The sequence below is a fragment of the Chenopodium album genome, chromosome 14 (genome assembly GCF_948465745.1).
Source record: "Chenopodium album chromosome 14, dcCheAlbu1.1, whole genome shotgun sequence".
Classification (NCBI taxonomy): Eukaryota; Viridiplantae; Streptophyta; class Magnoliopsida; order Caryophyllales; family Amaranthaceae; genus Chenopodium; species Chenopodium album.
In genome coordinates this window covers 5511927-5531568 of record NC_137847.1, presented here as the reverse complement: position 1 = coordinate 5531568, position 19642 = coordinate 5511927, and the positions used below count along the sequence as shown (strand labels likewise).

Below are 19642 nucleotides of genomic sequence, written 5' to 3'. Positions count from 1 at the left end.
TTGTACAGCTAATTTGGGCATCTGGGGAAATCCACGTAAGTCCCAAAAGTGCCTTCTCATATTCTTGAGAAAGTGAAGAAATAAAAAGGACATTTTTCCAATTTTTTTTTTTCTAAAATCGTCTTATTTTTCAATCAATGGTTCATGGAGGCGGATGTACTATGCGCATGATACATCTGTTCAAAAAAAAAAAAAAGCGAAAAGAACCTTGTATAATGTAAAGAATATTTAGTCAAAGTGAATAGAACATTGAGTTAAAATAAAAAGAACATGGTTTAGAATTGTAAAGAACATATATTTAAAGTGAAAAGAACATATTGTTAAAATGTAATGATTGTAATAAAAGAACATAAAAGATATAAAAAAAAAAAAAAACATAAAGCTATTATTTAACAATGAGCTTGACTCTATTTTATAAAGAATCTTTATCTCCATATTGTTTAATTGTCAGTGTAAGGTATTTTTATTTGTGACATAATATTCGTTGTTTAGTATGAAATGTTCTTAAAATTTTGTCTTTAGATTATGGTGGGTGAATATAAATAATGTTCATTACATTATATTATCACGTTCTTTATTAATACGTATTATTATGGATATTCTTTAGATATACAAAAAGAACCTAAAGTTGGATGTTCTTTGTAAAACAGCTATATATTCTTTACAAAACAGCTATATGTTCTTTACAAAATAATTGTATATTCATTATGCCTTTTATCAAAAATTCGGGTGTACCATACTTGATAAATTCGCCTCTTCAAATAAAATTTCATTATTTTTTGCTAAATGGCATCAGAACATAGTGCTCCCCTTTTTTCTTTTCCTCCTTTCTTTTTGTCATGGCACATCAATTAATTACTTTATGCTCCTGTACAAATCTTGTACTCCAATTCTTACAACTAATTTTATTCCGTCGATGTCAATTTTCTTGCATCTTCATAAGTTTGCATATATTTGGCCTTAAGTTTCATAAGTTTGCATATATTTCACCACAACATATGCGCGCCTAAAGAAAATGAACATCAGTTCCTGTTAAATTCAGGTCGAATCCCGGTACATTGGTAAGTTGGAGTGCAAGTCTGGTGGGAAATCATGTTGCTTAAGCAACGATAATGCATTTCTTTTTGTTGAATAGATCAAGTAGTCGAAATTCTCGGATAGACCAAAGAAGATAGGCTTCTTTGAATCCGGTTTTTTGAGGGAAGATAACAGGAGTTATATAAGACATCAAGGGCATGAATCTTCTTCTCCTGGAATCCTCCGAGCCACATCACTGAGCTTTTTGCTTTGCATGGACCATAGCACCACCAAGGGATGCATACACATGTATAAAGGACCACTTTGAAGTGAAAAAGGATAGGAGATTCCAATCACTTTTCAAAGATAGCTTGTAGGTGTTTAACCCCAATTTTATCAAACTTTTGTAAAATTTACTTTTTATGTACTATCGGTGCCAAGCTTAGCCTATTGTATACCATACACTCTTCCTAATTTATTTTAACAAATACGATATTTACTATTTTACGCTAATTGTTTCATTTGGTAATATGGATGTTTGGGTGTATAGATTTTCTTCTTCTACCTTCATCAAATTGTCTGGCTTGAAAATTAAACCCTAGAAATCAGTGAAAATTTAAGGTCTAATCAGGATTTTCTTTCCTCCCACTACTAAAAAAAAAAAAAGACAATTCATTTCAATTAAATGCTTCGCATATGTTTTGAGTTTAATGTATTAAACTTATTTTGAAGCACTTGTGTTATTTGAGCTTATTCTATACGAAATTTCTTTTTTCTTTTGAATATGTCAATTTATTTTTGTTTATAATGGGTCAAAAAGAACAAAGTCTACCAAACCCTTTTTATCATCTAATTTACAAATTGTTGCCCACTTGCAATGAGTATGGTATCAATGTACCATTGTACCATGAGTGGACATGAACATGGAGCAATAAGGACCACAAGGTACCATTGTAAGAGATGCTACTTAAATTTAATTTGCCAAACACACCATTTTTGGGGTTTTGGGTAGATCTATAATCAACTAAAAAGTACATATATTGAGCTATAATTACATGAAATGAACGTGTGATTATATCATAAACTCAAATCTTAACTGCAAAGTATTTCAGATTGTATCACCTGAACAAACTTTAAAATTCTAATGCTTAACTGGAATAAAAGAAAAGAGAATGACAACAGGCTATAATAAAAATCTTAAGGCATAACAAAAATGAAAAAATATCAGCAGGTGAGATGACTCACACCACAAAATGAATAGATGTGTAAATTAGAAATATGTGAATGAAATGAGAAAACTCTTCAGATAGATTTTTAGCAGTAAAATAGAACAAAAATATATAGTAAAATCAATCTATTGCAGTAATAAAACCGGGCTTTGGCTTCAGCTTCTCATCAGAACCTCCTCAGTTGCAGTATGTATAAACCTGAAGAGAAATTGATCTTTGTACGATAATTAGAGAGCAGAAGTGTATTTCTCACTACAGATGCATACTAAAAGCAGTAAATTACAGGGTCTATATACATGCAAACCCGCTTTCCATTTACCTTTTTTTTTTTTTTTTTTTTTTTAAACCTTTATTTTTGCCCATTATCCTAGACGGCTACTACAGACCTCAAACAGGAGGAGAAAAAAACACAGGATCTAGAACAAGAATAGCAAACTGATAACCTACACTATAGGAACTAACCCACCTAAAAGATCTGCAGTAAAAAGTGGAAGAATGATTCACAAATTTTCAGAGTGAAACTTCATACAAACCCCAAAAATCAAAACCTGGAATGAAGTCAATCTGACAAAAGACGCAAACCCAGAGCTTGCCCAAGAGTACCCCACCTGAGGCTGAGACAGCCGATGACAAATTTTTTCTGCAGTCTGCACAACAGCAAATTTGGCTGTTGAACAGAAACGTATAATCAACGACAAAACCTTCATCTTTTATTACTTCCAGGAAGAAATGATGCTGATGTTTTACCTATAGCAGATCCTCAAGTTTAACTTTGCTTGCTAAGGATAGCTCATATAGCTCAGTTAACATCCAATCTTCTCCTGTCTGACCACCAAGAACTATAGCTCTCGTGCCCCCAACGACACAAGTGCTGTGTCCCCAAGCAAATCTTGGGGGTCGACCGGGTACATTTAGCACCCTCCACGTTGGCTTCTCTTCAGTAGGGTCAAGTAGATACAGATGTGAGGCAGAATGCAGACCAGCCACTGATCCACCAAACACTAGAATTCTACCACCTGGAAGGCTCACAGCTACATGGTCCAACCGGGGAGGAGGAGCAATGCCTCCAGGGTTTCCAGCACCTGGCATCCCACTTCCAGTAACACATCTCCAACATGGCTCTTCCTCACTCAAGTCCATTGTGTATACATCGTTTGAACGGAAGCGAAGTGGTCCACTCTTAGCCAAACCTCCAAACATCAAGATTTTCTCCCCACCATAAACTGACAATGAGTGGCCAAGACGACAAGGTGGAGACCAAGCTGCTGGAATTTCTCGCCACACGGGCTTATCCAATGAGAGATCCAGAAGAAAGGTGTCGCTCAGCAGTACCCCTGAATCTGCACATCCACCTGACACGATTAATTTGGTCCCATCAAGTGTACAAGAGCTGTGCCATGATCTAGGAAGAGGAGGAGCCAATCCAGAAATTTCACGCCAGGTTGGTTGCTTGGCATCCAAATCGAGGACAAAAACATCATTAAGCAGGCCTTGAGTTCCACAACCACCAAAAACAACCAGATTTGAATCATTTACACAAGAGAGAGTGTGACCCCAACGACCTGGAGGTGGAGAGCTCACTTTGACATGCCGCCACTCAGGGTTATTAGAATTTAGATCCAACACAAAGGTGTCATTCATAGGCTGCATGTTAACCCCCTCTCCACCAAACAAGACAACCCGATTACCGACTGCACAAGCACTGAAGTTGCAACGTGATGGCTCCACTGCACCACCAACAATCACCTTCCTCCATGCAGCTGCTTCAAGGGTAGTCAGTTCTCTAGCCAGCCGGCCCCACCCAAGTCGCTTTGCCCCAGGAACAGTCTCAAGAACGCGGGTTGTTTCACTACCCCAAGCATTCTGACATACCATTCTCCAAAGATCCTCATTTCTTGTTAGCTCATAAAGCCGCCTGCAGACAGAACCCACAGCAGCAATATCCCTTGGCGTTAGCCGTGACAATATCTTCAAAGCAAGGACTTCATCACTCAGTTGAAACAACCCACAAACCTCAAAACACATGTTTTGCTCCCGAGATTGAAAAGGTTGAAATGATGAAAGACTGGAACGATATAGATCAGATGACCTCATGGACTCTTTTGCTGTAAAGCTAGGAAGTGGACCAAGATCAACATTAGCTTCTGAGAATAACTGAATTCCAATAAAGTGAGTAATGGTTTCATCATCTCCATATATAGGCACCAGCCGCAATCTGTTCATGAGAGGAGAGCCATCTTTCCTAAAATTTAACAATTCACCTTGGAACTCAATCCCATCTTCAAGGCACCTCCTTATTTCTGCAACAACAGCGGAGTCCACCAAAGGATGTCTTCTCTTAGCAAATGGACCTCTGCATTGCAAAAAACGACTGCAGAGCAGCATACAGAGTCAATTTCATCCATCCTCTCTATCATAAACAGAATAGCACAATAAAAATAGTTTAATTGCAGAAAATATGATCACAGAGGACGTCCAGAATACTAAAACTCCAAGTGCCTATTAATCAAATTATTATTTACAGTAATACCTAATACCACCCCCACCACAACATGAGCTTCACTTGGGATTGACATGCAGATTGAGAACAGTAGTTAAATACAGTTTTAAAAGTTGAAAGTGGGTAGAGAAAAAAATCAAGAATGAAATAGCGTAGAGAAAAGGAGAGAGATATATGGATGAAGAGGGAAAATGAAAACATAATTGTATAATGGAAATGAACAGTCGCCCAAAAGGCAAAAGTAAAGCTCATTGGGATGGAAGTACTAAAAAAAAGCAGCAATAGTCAGGTCGAACACCAAACATTTGTCTTTGGAGGAGACAAGGAACTGCTTACTGCTATCACATACATGGGATTACAGAACACTTCTTAAACAATTGGTGCAAAAAAGGAAATTTGTTCGGGGTTAATGCTGGGGGAAAAATCATTAGAGACACCCGAAACTTTAGGATATTGTATAAAGTTGGATTTGCCTCCCAGCCCCAAGATGATGATTAGCTCCATAATGATTGTTTGATTTGACACACTTCCGAGTTCTAACATACTAGCAATTGTACTGTACTGTAATTGATAACAAGAGTAATGTCTCATTTGCAGATTGACATGAAAATGACAATGCAGGGTTTTAAAAATTAAACAAACAAATTAAGATGGAGATTTTAATATCCAGTATGGCTATATCTTTTGCAGATTTTTTTAACAAAAATTGAATGATTACTTCAGTTACTTGTGATTTTACATACTATAGCTTATCAGAGAGTGATCACTTGCATTTCTTTCAATATAACCATTGCCATGGAAGCATAAAGCACTAGGCACCATGGTGAGTATGGTGAATGAAAGCATGAAGGGAAAATAAAAATAATAATTAAAAAAAAAAAGTATTAAACAAACAGCATGAGAAAGACATGGTGACTGAATGGAATTCGTCCTGCAACATAGCCTCACTATTACAACAACCTGTATGTGTGTGCCGCAGACTTGTGACCAAGTGGGTGTTTGGTGAAGGAAATATGAGGTATAAATTCATATGGTACGAGTCAGACAATTAATAATTTAATAAAAGAGCAAAGCTCGCATAGTAATGATCCTGGCAAAGAACGCACCCATTATGTTTGTGCGTGTCAGTGTATACAGTCTATCAGCATAGAGATAATTCAGAAGTAGTAGGACGGGCTATCTTACTAGAACTGAATATTTATTCAAAGAAAAGATGTAATAGGTCTCCTAAAGCTAGATTTAACATCACTTGACGTCAGTTGTTTTAAAAAATTGCAAGAGAGAGATAACAAACTATTACTCAATGACTATATTGAGGCTACTAAAAGATGAGGAATTTCATTCTATGACCAAATATGATGTTTTAGCACTGATGCAACATAAAGGAACAATCCAACTCATGGTAAAGAATAAAAACGCCATTCTAACTCTTGATACTGATTCTGTACAGAAATTATCATGCTTCATACCCCCATCCAAAAATCCATACATTCACCACATTATATCCACAGAAACAACATAAAATAAGAATCAACACAACACCAAGTGACTGTGTCCTAAAGTCACAAACTTATTGCAAGAATACCTAACCTCTTTTCCTAAAGAAGCAATTGCTTATAAAAGGTTACTTAAATAAATTCACACCAGGTACAAGAAAGCTACACCTACAACCCAAGGTAAAATTAAAAAGAAAGAATACCCTTTTAGAAATAAACATTGATGTGATGTAGGAGTAAGATGACAAATTTCATTATCACATTTCACAAGTATATACCAAATCACATGCAGATTCCAGATATCCAGCATGTTAAAACTAAGGCAATTGAAGGTGCAAGCACATACACCAACCAATAAGCATAGATTGTCATATAGTACCAGCCTACCAGGTGCATGTTAAGTGCAGTCATCATACAATAGCATGCATGAACTAAAGTGGTTGGGGGCCAGTGGCCAAAACATAACACAAGTCACGGCATTTAGATTCAGCCTACACTGAAGATAGAAATACAGGCTGATAAAGCAATACTTAGGCCAATAAGTTTAAGCTTTCCCAGACATAAGGTCCAATTCCAAAACTTCAGTCACTTAAGGTCATATCCAACACCAAAAACTTCAGTTTATATTCACCTAAACTATTTTCCAATAGAGCTCCTAGCATCTCAATAAGAAATAACAGAGAGGGAGCAAGCTAGCAAGCAGTATACTCAACATAAAGAGTTAATAAAGCCCCACAAGTTTCAGACTAAGAGGCAGCTGCAGCAGGGCAGGATTCTTAAAGCTGAGCTACAGACATCAAAGCATATAGTTTCCATTCAAGAACAGCGAATAATAATAATGAAAATCGTGGTAGAGCATGCCAGTTATCTTTCATAAGTAACAATAACAAACAGTGATTTAGAGCTGATTAAGTAAAGGTTTAGCCTAAAGTCATTGAGCATTAATATGCTCCAATTAAAGACCAGCTTGAGCTGGCCTAGCTCAAGTTACGATATTATTTTATGTTTATTTTTATTGGTACGAACCCCATGCCACAGAGTAGACCGGACAAACCAAAGCCATGTCATCCATGATCAGCTGATGGAAAGTTCAATTGAAACAAAGGTCCAACCATTCATATTTCATACATAACACTATCAAACCCTAATTAAACAATATTCTAAAGTTTCCTATGATATCACAAACAACAATTTGTCCCAAGTATTACCCCTTTTATGTATACCTCAAAAGTAACCAAGCTATGAAACCAGAGATAATTAACTGGAGACATAATACCAAAAAAGGAAATTTTCATAATTATTCTTATTCCATCAAACCTAACCAATTCAAGAAAATTACAAAAACCCAACAAAAAAAAGTTTAAAACCCAAATTTTAAAATGACATTAAATTACCAAAAACAACATTTTTAGCCACCAATTGCAAAATCCCAGAAAACCCCACATCAGAAAATTCATAAAAATACCAATTACTTACTAAATAAACAAAATAATTACATATTATGTTCTTCATAATTTATTAGAAGGATTACCATCAAAATTCCAACAAATTACAAACACCCACTTGAAAAAATGACATTAAATTGCCAAAAACAATGATTCCAGCCACAAATTGCAAAAACCCATAAAACCCCACATCAAAAAATCATAAGAATACCAATTAAATCACTAAATTAACTCCATTTTAGAATAAATACATAAAAAAAAAAAAATTGAAGAATTACCAGTTTCGACCAAGAACTTCTTCAGCTCGATATCCAGAAACCATCTCAAAAACAGTATTAACATAAATAATAGGATGGTCAGTTTCCAAAGCATCAGTAACAACAAAACCACACGGCGTCGTTTGAAGGAGATTTTGAACAGGAAAAGGCACAGAACCAACTCCATCATTAAGCAAAAATCCTTCAAATTCATCTCCGCTATCATCAGAGGAGCTGCTATCCCACTCCATCATTTTGTATCCCTCTTCTCAAAAACCCCTTGAAATTAAAACTAGGTTACCCCATCAAAAACCCAGAAAAGAAAGATCAAAAAAGGGGGAATTTTGAAAATGCAGAGGAAAAAGGGAAGTGGGGATGATTAGGGTTTGAAGAAGAAGATTAAAGATGAGTGGATAGGAAAGAGAAAGAGAGATAGAGATCTTTGGGTGAAAAGTTCGGTGAGTATAGAAGAAAGAAAAACGAGGTACAGAGAGAAAGAATGATGAGATGATACAAAAATATCTGAGCAAATGAAAGAAAGATTGGATTTTTGGGTGATTATAATTTGAGGAGTAAAAATATTTATGTTGTGTCTTGTTTCTGTGTTTTGTTCTTCTTCTTGTGGGTTGCGTCTTTTTAGTTTTAACGCTTGCTAGATAAGCGAACCTTGTTTATTTAGTACTTGGGGATTTGTAGGAACTTAGTACAAAAGTACTAGAGACTACAAAGACTTGATTTTTTTTGGCTTTCTAACTTCTTTTTTAGGTGGGGTCTTGGGAGGGGAAGGGGGAAGTTTATATGGGTCAATACAAGAGTATCTATTTGCTTACCCTTCGACTTGAGTCGGGTTAATATGAGTCAATGTAAATTTTACTTTAGATAGAGGTCAGTTCAGTTAGATCAAGTTAGTTCGATGGTGTATCATTTTGGGTTTAGTTTACATAAATTTGGTTTATGTCAAGTTAGGTATGGACAGATCAGGTTAGGTAGGTTGTTTATCATTTTGCATTGTTTATGAGTCAATGTAAATTTTACTTTAGATATAGGCCAGTTTAGTTAGGATAAGTTAGTTTGATGGTGTATCATTTTGGGTTTAGTTTAAGATAAGTTTGGTTTATGTTAAGTAAGTTAGGTATGAATAGATCAGGTTAGGTTGGTTGTTAACAGTTAGGGTTGGGAAAATGTAGCTGGAAAATAGTAAGCTTTTGAGACAATTTAATTCTTGGATTCAACTGAAATTTTGATTGGTCCATCCTTAACTTGATTAAATCTAGCCCGACCTTGACCTGGGCTGAAAAATTGACGGGCTTAGACAGAATTTTTGGACATGAATTTCGGGCCTAACTTGATTTTTAATTGTCTTTTTTGGGTTTGGGCAATTTAAACATCCAGTTTTAGTTAAATTTTTTGTCCTGCCCCCGTGATCACCTTTATATTCTAATCATGATCATGTAGATTCACTAAGTTTATGATTTTTGGTGATGTTTGGACTATTAGGTTTTAAAAAAAGTTTGTCAAATTTTCAATTTCTTAATTGGAAATCAACATTATGCAAAACAAAACAAGCATTTAGGTACCTAGTTTATGAAATTGGGGTCAATTATAAGATGGTGTTCATCATTTTAGGTTTTAAACTGAAATTGGGGATTTGTTATCTAGTGATTAATTTACGAAATTAGGGGTAATTTGCATTAATTCATGTATTATGTTTTCAATTAGTAATTTAGTACCAAAATTGATATTATTGTTAAGAATTTATTACGAATTCTTGCTGTGAATAATTATGACTCATATGTCTTTTCCTTAAATTCAAATGGCTTTCTAAATAACTGGATGTAATCATAGATCGAGCATATATATCATAATTTCGTAATCTTGAATTATGTCGAATCTTCCACAATAGCATAACACTTTTCCCTAAACCGATTTTAATGTTTGTAGACAAAAACTGCAATTGAACATGAGAATTGAAGAAGAAGAAGAATTTACGACGTCATTGTATTTTGTAGGAAAATGTCATATGCTTGGAAAATTATTGGTTGTAATTTTTTTTTTTAAATAATTGTAAGCGGTAATTTCTAAAATGATTACAATTGCTTATGGTTGTTATCAAAGAAAAAAAAAATCTTAAAAAAAATACTTGTAGATAGTTTCTCAATTCTTGTCATCTATCTCAAAAGATCTTATGGTTAGGCAAATGCACACAAGTGCACAATCACTGAAAAACTACTCCCAATCTTCTTTTAATGGTGACCTCTTCTCTCTTTCTGTTATCTTCTTTCTTTCTAACATTCTTCCCTTTTCAAACCGCTTATTTACTTATCCAATTCACTCAATTTCCCACAAAACTTTAGCCCCTTTTATCTTCTTCTTCATTTTCTTCCATTTCTTCCATTTCCATTAAAATAAAGCTTCAATCTTTACATGTTTAGCTTCAATGGAAGGCACCATTTTCCCCAACAAACCAACATTACCAATTCAACAAGCAAAACCAAAACCAATTCACCCACAAAATCATCAACAACAACCAAATATAGCCTTGAAATTTAGCTCTACTACTTTACCTCTTCCTTCTCAATCCCAAAACCCTCCTCCTTCTTTAGCCATTGATTCTCTTCTTCAACACCTTCTTCATCTTTCTTCTACTCCAACCAATACCCATTTCTCTAAATTCACCAATTCCAATACTACCCTTTTGCCCTCTTTGCCACTTTCTTCTCTGAACTCCTTCAATCATAATGGTTTTCATTGCATAACCTCGAATTCCGCCACTCGAATGGTGGCGGATGAAGTGGGTAAGAATGGTGTTGCTTCACTCGATTTCTTGTCTGATAAGGGTAAGTTGTTATTGAATTCTATGTTGGGAATACCCTTGTGTAATTTGATTGATTTCTTTGATTCTGTGAAATTTGATTTGTTAGAAGCTGATTTAATCAGTTTATTGAAGGGGTTAGATGTTTTGGGGAATTGGGAAAAGGCTGTTTTGTTGTTTGAATGGGGTTTGATGAATGTTAGGTTACAAGATAAAAAGATGAATTATCAGGTTGTTGAATTAATGGCTAGGATTTTAGGTAGGGAATCACAGCATACTGTTGCAGTTAAATTGTTTGATGTTATTCCTCTTGAAGAGTATACATTAGATGTTCGAGCTTATACCTCGATTCTTCATGCTTATGCTCGAACTGGCAAGTATAAGAAGGCGGTTTCGATTTTTGAGAACATGAAGGAGAAGGGTCTAGTTCCAACTTTGGTTACTTATAATGTAATGCTAGATGTTTATGGAAAGATGGGTAGGTCTTGGGATAAGATATTGTGTCTTCTAGATGAGATTAAGAGTAAAGGGCTTAAATTCGACGAATTCACTTGTAGTACTGTGATTTCTGCTTGTGGTAGGGAGGGGTTGTTAGATGAAGCAAGGAATTTCTTTGCTCAGTTGAAATCACAGGGTTATAAACCGGGAACTGTTACTTATAACTCTTTGCTTCAAGTGTTTGGGAAAGCCGGAGTTTACTCTGAGGCTTTGAATATCTTGAAAGAAATGGAGGAGAGTGGCTGTCCTCCTGACTCTGTAACTTATAATGAGCTTGTTGCTACTTATGTGAGGGCGGGGTTTCTTGAAGAAGGAGCTGCTGTGATAGATACAATGACTCGTAAAGGGATAATGCCGAATGCAATTACTTATACTACAGTGGTTGATGCATATGGGAAAGCTGGAAAGGTTGATGAGGCTTTGGCTTTGTTCAATTATATGAAGGTTTCTGGTTGTGTTCCTAATGTTTGTACCTACAATTCTATCCTCGGGATGCTAGGGAAGAAGTCAAGATCAGAAGAGATGATAGAGATATTGTTTGACATGAAGGTAACCGGGTGCTCCCCTAATCGAATCACATGGAACACGATGCTTGCAATGTGTGGTAGTACTGGCAAGGAGAAGTTTGTGAATCGGGTTTTCCAGGAGATGAAGCGTAGTGGTTTTGAGCCTGACCGGGATACATTCAACACTTTGATCAGTGCATATGGTCGGTGTGGTTCACGAATTGATGCTACCAAGATATTTGAGGAGATGATGGAAGCAGGATTTAGCCCATGTGTCACTACTTACAATGCTTTTTTGAATGCGTTGGCTAGAAAGGGAGATTGGCATGCAGCAGAATCAATCATGCTTGATATGAATAACAAGGGATTTAAGCCTAATGACACCTCTTACTCCTCAATGATTCAATGTTATGCGAAGGGAGGGAACGTGAAGGGCATACAAAGAATTGAAACAGAGATATATCAGGGCCAAATTTTTCCCAGCTGGATGCTTCTAAGGACCCTTGTCCTTGCAAATTTCAAATGTAGAGCACTGCCCGGTATGGAGAGGGCATTCAAGGAGTTGCAGAAAAGTGGGTATAAGCCCGATTTAGTTGTATTCAATTCAATGCTCTCAATTTATGCAAGGAACAAAATGTATGACCGTGCTCAAGAAATCATGCACTTGATTCAAGAGAATGGATTGCAGCCTGATCTAATAACTTACAATAGCTTGATGGATATGTATGCAAGAGCTGGGGAATGTTGGAAGGCAGATGAGGTATTGCGAAACCTGCTGAAAAGTGGTGGAAAACCTGATCTTGTGTCTTATAACACAGTCATCAAAGCATTTTGCAGGCAAGGTTTGATGCAGGAAGCAATAAAGATTATGTCAGAGATGACAACAAGAGGTATACGCCCATGCATAGTCACCTACAACACTTTCGTGGCTGGTTATGCAGGGCGAGGGATGTTTTCAGAGATCGATGAAGTTATAAGCTATATGATTCAGCATGATTGTTGGCCTAATGAGCTGACTTATAAGATTATTGTAGATGGTTACTGTAAAGCTAACAAATATAGAGAAGCTTTTGATTTTGTTTCCAGAATCAAGGAGAAGGATAACTCTTTTGATGATCAATCTTTGCATCGGCTCATATCTCGCATTAGGCAGGACGAGGAACTGTAGCTTCCTGATGTAATTTTGTATAATAGGGAATTTCAGATGTCCTGTCTCTCAGTTTTGCTATCTTTTTGTTTAGCCACTGTAATTCAGATAAGTGAGATTCATCATGATTTTTTTCATAATAGGATGAAAAATTCTTTTATAAGAAATTAATAGCTTTATCAAGCTGATACTTGAATGTTTCTGGTTGTTTCTCTTCTTCGGAATTAAGCTCAATTACTTTGTACATTCACATTTGATATCATTTCCAACGATATCAAGTTCCTTTCCTCAAATATACACCTTTCGTTTATGATGATAAACTGTAAACAAGGTGGAACAATCATTTATAAGAGCAGGGAAAGTGTTATCTATTACTCCATTTATCTGTAATATTTCTCATTTAAGCCACAGGCAAAGCATACAATATATACTAGACTGGCGTGTGTGCGTGCATGACTTAAACGCGCCACAAACTGGTGTGCCACAAACTTGATACCTCTAGGTGCATCAAATAATTTACTCTAGGTTGCATGAAGTAATAATTGACAAATAAAAATGAAAAATATGGTACTTTTCATTTTTACACCTTTATAAAAATTGAATTATCTATGAGATTGTGACGTGGCAATCTCTCCACCCTTCTTCAACTATAAACCTATTAAATCCTAATATCCTATCATAAATTTTTTAAAAAAATTGTTTCAAAATATCAATTTCCTGGCATCAAAATACATTATTGTAATTATCTAAAAATATCATCTTTCATTTTCTCCATTTCATTTCATTGCATAATTACCTTTATTTTAATATTTTTAAATCAACATTTAATCAATGGGAGTCACCAGATTCTATTGAATAGAATGAAACAGAAACTATGGGAGTATTATCAGTGGCTCATAAGCCAAACCCAGAAAGATTACTAATTCATTCATCCTCTTATAATCACCAAAATCAACATCAAAATTTCCCAATTTCTGCTTTCTCTCTTGTCAAGGTTCAAACTTTATCATTCATTTTTCTGGGTTTTTCAGAATTTTTATATACCCATATTTAATTCTTAATTAAGATTACTTTATTTATTTGCAGGTGCATAGAAGTAACACAAAGTGCAGCATTTTTTCTGGGAAACAAAGCAGCTATGTCAGAGGTCAATTTGTTTCAAGCAATTTTTTTAAATTTGATAATTGTGCACGTAAGAAAATTCAAGCTGGTAAGTAAGAGGAGTACACAATTTTATTTATTAATTTAGCTTTTTTGTCCTTTGATTTTGTAATTTATTAGATATAGGAAATTCTGCATTGAACTTATGTTCTGATGATAGTAATATAGTCAAAAATAAATTATTGACAATGTTGCTTTAATTTTGATTTTTCTAATTGTCGTGTCATTACTAGTTCAAACTACAGAATCGTAGTGGCAATTATTTATTGATGGATATGAGTGATTGCACGAGTCCCTAAATAAATGGGGCCTCGATTAACAAGGGGTGTAAATCAGGTGACAATTTCGTAATACACGAGTAACAATAGTTTAATAAATGAAGTTGGAATGATTGAAGCATTGGATGGTAAGGGATGCAGGAGGAAGTTTTTTGTCGATTACTACACAAAATAATCAAGTTTGGTTTATGTAGCTAACCCCACTTGTGAAATTTAGATTTTAATTGATTGATTGAAGTTGGAATGGTTGAAATGCACGGGTGTTCTAATTGAGCCCGTAAAAAATACCCTTTTTTTTTTTTTTTTTTCCCTCTCTACGGAGTAATTCTGTATGTATGATATGAATTATATGATCACAGTCAAATGAATCAATGTAGTATTTAGATTCATGGTTCTATTATAGAAGAGCTTGATGAAGTACTATATGCACTTTATCTCCGAGGCATAACTTTACAACTTATGGTGCATTTTATCTATGTTTGCTTTGCTGTAGGAGATGTGGTTTCACCAACTTGTGTGCTTCCATTAACCGAAGAGAATGTGGAGAAGGTGCTGGATGAGGTACGCCCTGGCCTTATGGCCGATGGAGGAAATGTGTCATTGCACGAAATCGATGGTTTGGTAGTAGTGCTGAAGCTAGAAGGAGCATGTGGGTCATGCCCAAGTTCAACTATGACTTTGAAGATGGGGATTGAAACTCGTCTTCGTGATAAGATCCCTGAAATTTTGGAGGTAGAGCAGATCCTAGACACCGAGACTGGCCTGGAACTCAATGAGGAAAATGTCGAAAAGGTGAGCATCTGATTAATGCAGTTTATCTTCCAAGAAACTAGGCCTTGCCATCCTCTCCAATCTAATCACTTTAAGTGTTGAGACAGCTAGTACATTTGTCAATTAGCTTTAATTATTGGCATGAACTAGCTTTGTTTTCATACCATATCCCCTGCATTTTCGAGCCTAAAATGATCTGTGTGAACCTTTGTTTAAGGAGGTTTACTGGTTATAAATATGCAATTAGAAATAGAATTATTAGGGGATTTATGTAAAAAATAATACTCGTGCTTAAAGGCAATTTCATATATCTGCTTGATGTTTCACCTCACAGAAAATCGTAGTTTTTTCTGAAGGGGTCATTATGTAACTGTAAAGCTCTGCTAATGAAGTATACAACTTTTGTTTCTTCAGCTTTTAGCCGAGATTAGGCCATACTTAGCAGGCACCGGAGGTGGGGTGCTTGAACTCGACAAAATTGAAGATTATGTTGTCAGAGTGCGGCTCAGTGGACCTGCAGCTGGGGTGATGACAGTACGCGTTGCCATTACGCAGAAACTAAGAGAGAAAATCCCTTCCATAGCTGCTGTCCAGCTGATTGAATAGACATTCCCAACCACAAAACAGAATTTTGTCGGTGACTGAGAGGCTGAACTTCCAAGTTCACTTTTTCCCTCTGTTAGAATTCATCAGGAGATTGCCTTGGAATGTTCACGTTTTTAAGATGATCATTGCTCCCTTACTTGGTAGATTATCAGACACTACATATTGTACGAGGCGGTGGATATACATTTCTCTTGAAAGGGTTACTTTTAGTGTATAGTTCCACAAAATTCTTAGTGGTTACTTGTATTTATACTGAAACAAAATTTTCTGAGCTTGTTATCTGCAATATATTGGCTTCAAGGCCTTCATTTGAATTTGTTTCTTTCATTTCCACCTCCCATATTTTATACCCTTTTAGCATCAGAGTGATTATGATCCAAAAATTGATTCAGGGAAAGTGTTCGGATCATTTCTAACCTAGACGTAAATTTATGAATGAAATAATTTGTTTTGAAAGAAATAAATAATCTAAACCTTTTTTCAATTTTTTGCCTTTTGGATCAAGGAAAACAACTCTCTGTCCAGTTTAATAAGAGGTATTTGGTGTAGCTACTTAGCAGTGTGCATAAGATACACTGAGTATGCCAAAAATCCGAATTAGAATTTCAAAATCTATTCTTTTTGAATACATGAATAATCACACAAACAACTGTCAAGTGATTTTTCAATACCATGAGCCCATTTCGGAATTAGAGTATGCCTGCAAATCTGCAATAGAAGTCATTCTACCCAAATACCCAACAAGGCAGATACTTGAGATCCTGGAGCACATAGCAACTAGATTTTCCAAAGTGCAAAAAATTGTATGCCTATAATCCTGTTCTGGGAGTTCATCTCAAAGCAATGGAAACAGAACAACAGTGGAGGCAAAACAATACGTGTATTTTATAATATCTGGATAATACTCGAATTTCAGGAATAATTACACCTACATATGTAATCCGAGTAGCCAAACATCAGTCATATACAATTATACATAATCAACTTCATGGAGTCCTTCGATTGGCTATATCCTGCTCTAATAATCATCCTCTTCTTCCCTTGGTCTAAGTAACCTCCTAACAACAGCTGAAACCGCCCCAAAAACCATGAACAAGACAAGCAGGTCGAATCCACCACCAATGCCAACCGCTACACTGGGGCCTGGGGCAAAAAATGAAAATGGCGACCAACCCCATCCACCATAGTATGGGATACCAGGGCCAAATCCATAGCCACCAACAAGCGGTGGAGCTACAGGTGGATTCACATAGATGTTGGTCCTGCAGAAAAAGAACATAAATTATCAAAATAAAGAGTCACACACTCCAACCAAAAAATTGTATAGCTGATCATTCTTTACTGGTATCCTATACTTCTTTCAATATTAACATTCTTCTTTGGATCTAGATTATAAATATACAAAAGCTAATTCCTTTCGTCCACAAATAATACTCAAATAGTCGTGTTTTATTTCCAAATGATTTAGGATGTGATATGTCTGGCCAAATTAACCTCCATATCATACCCTTTCTCTTGTGAGTTCTCTAGGAAGTCCAATCAAAATCTACTAAATGTCCAACTATCAGTACACGTGTTCTGATTTCTGCATGATACATTGCTTACAGCTTGAAACACAAGGTTATGCCACTAAAGAAGGAATTTGCAGAGGACTCTATCAAATTTTTAATTCAGTACAGGGGGGGTCATACAAGGAGATGTTACTGTGAATTTCGTTCTACTTAACTAAAAATGGCATAAAAATCTTAAGATTGTATAGTCAAATGAGAGCACTTGCTTCTTAAACCAAAATGGCCTCATGATTAATCAAGGTTCAAGATAATATTCACATTCGCTAAATGTTTGCCTGCATCAAACTTCAGAACTCATGACCCTACAGCAAAAGAGTCATGTATACATAACCATTCAGCATTACTGCATCTGAAATAGAACAAGATCATTTAGTAAGAGTTATAATCAGAATATTTTACTTCCGATTCCAACACATGTATGGCTCCAGTTTGAACCCTTGGAAGTAAATGAGATGATGACTCCACTGAGCTAAACTCTTATTTTAATGTTAAAGAATGCCATGAGGACTTTCCAGGATAATGGAAGAGCTGCTTTCGAATAGAATTAACTTAAATGCGCACCAAAGTTTTGTAGCATGTTATAGGTCAGTGGATGCTCTCTTAAGTCATAACAGGTATTGATTGTACTCATTTAGTCGTTTTAGATTTGGAATAGATATAAAGTATACTTCCGTACAAACAGATAACATACCAAAATGCTGAAGTTGATCAAGACATCAACACAATATAAACTAGCAACACATATTTATATGAATAAATCACAGAACTTTCCAGCTATGATGTCCAAGTATACTACACTTTACGCACAAATCATCGAGAACACCAAAGTTTCTCATACAAATACATTTCCTCATCACATAACTTGACAAACCCTCAATGTAAATTCAAAAATCATTCATCATAACCCCAATAAGAACTAAATCATAGTCAATGTCACAAAACTTCAACCACCATCACCGGTAGTATTAAATGTACGCAACCTTAACCCTAGAGTAGCAAACTGACCATCATTTCCATTATACTCATAATACAAAATGCATCAAGTTTACATAACATGACAACTAATGGAGACATTTAAGTATAATCCATGCAATTCAAAGCTTGAAAACCCAACAATAAAAAAAAAAAAATTTAAGCTAAAAAGTAATAAGGGTAATAAGATTATACCTAGAATTAACTCTAGGAGAAGAAGCACGAGGAGCCGAAGAGCGGAAAGCCTGACCACCAACACGACCACCAGACTTGGCAGCAAAAGCATCACCAACTGATCCAACAGTCAATACTCCTGCTGCCAATGTTACTATTGCTAGCTTTGCCAACTGCTTCTCTATTTTCCTGACCACCCAAAAATAACAAAATTATTCATCAAATTAGAAGCAAAAGCTACTCCCGGGGGGCGTTCGATAAACTAGCTAAAAATAGAAAGATTAAATAAAAATGAACATTAATTACACCGATCGAGGCGTGATTTTGTTATGCTTTTCCAAATTAATACCATTTTAGGCAATATTTTAAATGCTTATCCAACGCCCCGGGGCGTTCGTCAATTAGAAATATAGAATTATCAATTAATTTTATGGGAAATAACCCAAAATTAGAAGCAACAAATTAGCTTTTTTATTTCCCCCAAAATTACACAAAGACTAACTCAAGAATATATCACGAAAAGCAAGAAAAATAGCCATTTACTTTGAAAAAAACACTTTGATAAAAAATTGAACTAAATATTCAAGCAATTATCAGAAAATTAAACCCAAAAACAGAAAGCAAGAAAAGTAGCCATAATTACACTGAAAGATCATTTTGACATCCCATACATTCACAAAATTTAACTACTACACTATACAAGAACTAGATCATCAAAATTAATTAGCTCAAAAGAAGAAGAAGAAAAGTTGAAAAAATTTTACCTTGAAGAATCAGTTTGATTGTGGTGATCATTTGGTGGGTATTTGCAGGAAACAATGAAAAATGAAATTGGGGTTCTGGGTTTATGATTCTGGGTTTGAATTAGTAGTGGGTTTGAGAAGAAACTCTTTTGCAAAGATCCCATTATCATTTTTTCACCTTCTTCTTCAAATTTCTATTAGAAAAAATATATTAGTGGCAATTAACAAGTTGATTTTCTCTTGTTTTCAGTTGAATAACCGGGGATTTTACCAGTATGTGACTTATTTTTTTTGGTGTTCATTTTTAAGTTGGATTACTCAACTTTCCATGATAAAGCAATATTCACACGTGGCAGATGGATAATGGATGATAATTTTTTTCAAGAATTTTGTCTATTTTGCATTTTATTTGAAAAAATAAATATGTGAAAATTTTCAAATTAAACACTTGTTTTGCTC

The 19642-nt window shown here is 35.4% G+C and overlaps 4 protein-coding genes across 4 annotated transcripts; 2 read left to right on the top strand and 2 right to left on the bottom strand.

The window, feature by feature from the left end:
* Nucleotides 1-2271: 2271 nt before the first annotated feature.
* Nucleotides 2272-8555, bottom strand: LOC145579938 (adagio protein 1-like). Its single transcript, XM_081637246.1, has 2 exons — nucleotides 7966-8555; nucleotides 2272-4617 (listed from the first exon to the last, which is right to left on the bottom strand). Exons 1-2 carry the CDS (start codon nucleotides 8196-8198, stop codon nucleotides 2994-2996), a joined length of 1857 nt encoding a protein of 618 aa, XP_081493372.1. The 5' UTR covers nucleotides 8199-8555; the 3' UTR covers nucleotides 2272-2993.
* A 1532-nt stretch (nucleotides 8556-10087) lies between these two features.
* On the top strand, nucleotides 10088-13082 carry LOC145579937 (uncharacterized). Its single transcript, XM_081637245.1, has one exon. It carries the CDS (start codon nucleotides 10382-10384, stop codon nucleotides 12926-12928), a length of 2547 nt encoding a protein of 848 aa, XP_081493371.1. The 5' UTR covers nucleotides 10088-10381; the 3' UTR covers nucleotides 12929-13082.
* Nucleotides 13083-13615: 533 nt separating this feature from the next.
* Nucleotides 13616-16050, top strand: LOC145578692 (nifU-like protein 3, chloroplastic). Its single transcript, XM_081635987.1, has 4 exons — nucleotides 13616-13901; nucleotides 13994-14117; nucleotides 14840-15138; nucleotides 15532-16050. The coding sequence occupies exons 1-4, from the start codon at nucleotides 13782-13784 to the stop codon at nucleotides 15721-15723; spliced, it is 735 nt and encodes a 244-aa protein (XP_081492113.1). The 5' UTR covers nucleotides 13616-13781; the 3' UTR covers nucleotides 15724-16050.
* Nucleotides 16051-16584: 534 nt separating this feature from the next.
* On the bottom strand, nucleotides 16585-19496 carry LOC145578691 (uncharacterized). Its single transcript, XM_081635986.1, has 3 exons — nucleotides 19205-19496; nucleotides 18462-18629; nucleotides 16585-16985 (listed from the first exon to the last, which is right to left on the bottom strand). The coding sequence occupies exons 1-3, from the start codon at nucleotides 19351-19353 to the stop codon at nucleotides 16742-16744; spliced, it is 561 nt and encodes a 186-aa protein (XP_081492112.1). The 5' UTR covers nucleotides 19354-19496; the 3' UTR covers nucleotides 16585-16741.
* Nucleotides 19497-19642: the final 146 nt, after the last annotated feature.

Coding starts and splice junctions, on each gene's coding strand:
- LOC145578692 (XM_081635987.1), top strand. CDS start 13,782: ATGGGAGTATTATCAGTGGCTCATAAGCCAAACCCAGAAAGATTACTA. Junction 14,118..14,839: donor ACGTAAGAAAATTCAAGCTG/GTAAGTAAGAGG, acceptor GCTTTGCTGTAG/GAGATGTGGTTTCACCAACT. Junction 15,139..15,531: donor ATGAGGAAAATGTCGAAAAG/GTGAGCATCTGA, acceptor TTGTTTCTTCAG/CTTTTAGCCGAGATTAGGCC.
- LOC145578691 (XM_081635986.1), bottom strand. CDS start 19,353: ATGATAATGGGATCTTTGCAAAAGAGTTTCTTCTCAAACCCACTACTA. Junction 18,630..19,204: donor AATCAAACTGATTCTTCAAG/GTAAAATTTTTT, acceptor TTGGGTGGTCAG/GAAAATAGAGAAGCAGTTGG. Junction 16,986..18,461: donor TCTCCTAGAGTTAATTCTAG/GTATAATCTTAT, acceptor CTTTTTCTGCAG/GACCAACATCTATGTGAATC.
- LOC145579937 (XM_081637245.1), top strand. CDS start 10,382: ATGGAAGGCACCATTTTCCCCAACAAACCAACATTACCAATTCAACAA.
- LOC145579938 (XM_081637246.1), bottom strand. CDS start 8,198: ATGATGGAGTGGGATAGCAGCTCCTCTGATGATAGCGGAGATGAATTT. Junction 4,618..7,965: donor GAAGTTCTTGGTCGAAACTG/GTAATTCTTCAA, acceptor GCTGCTCTGCAG/TCGTTTTTTGCAATGCAGAG.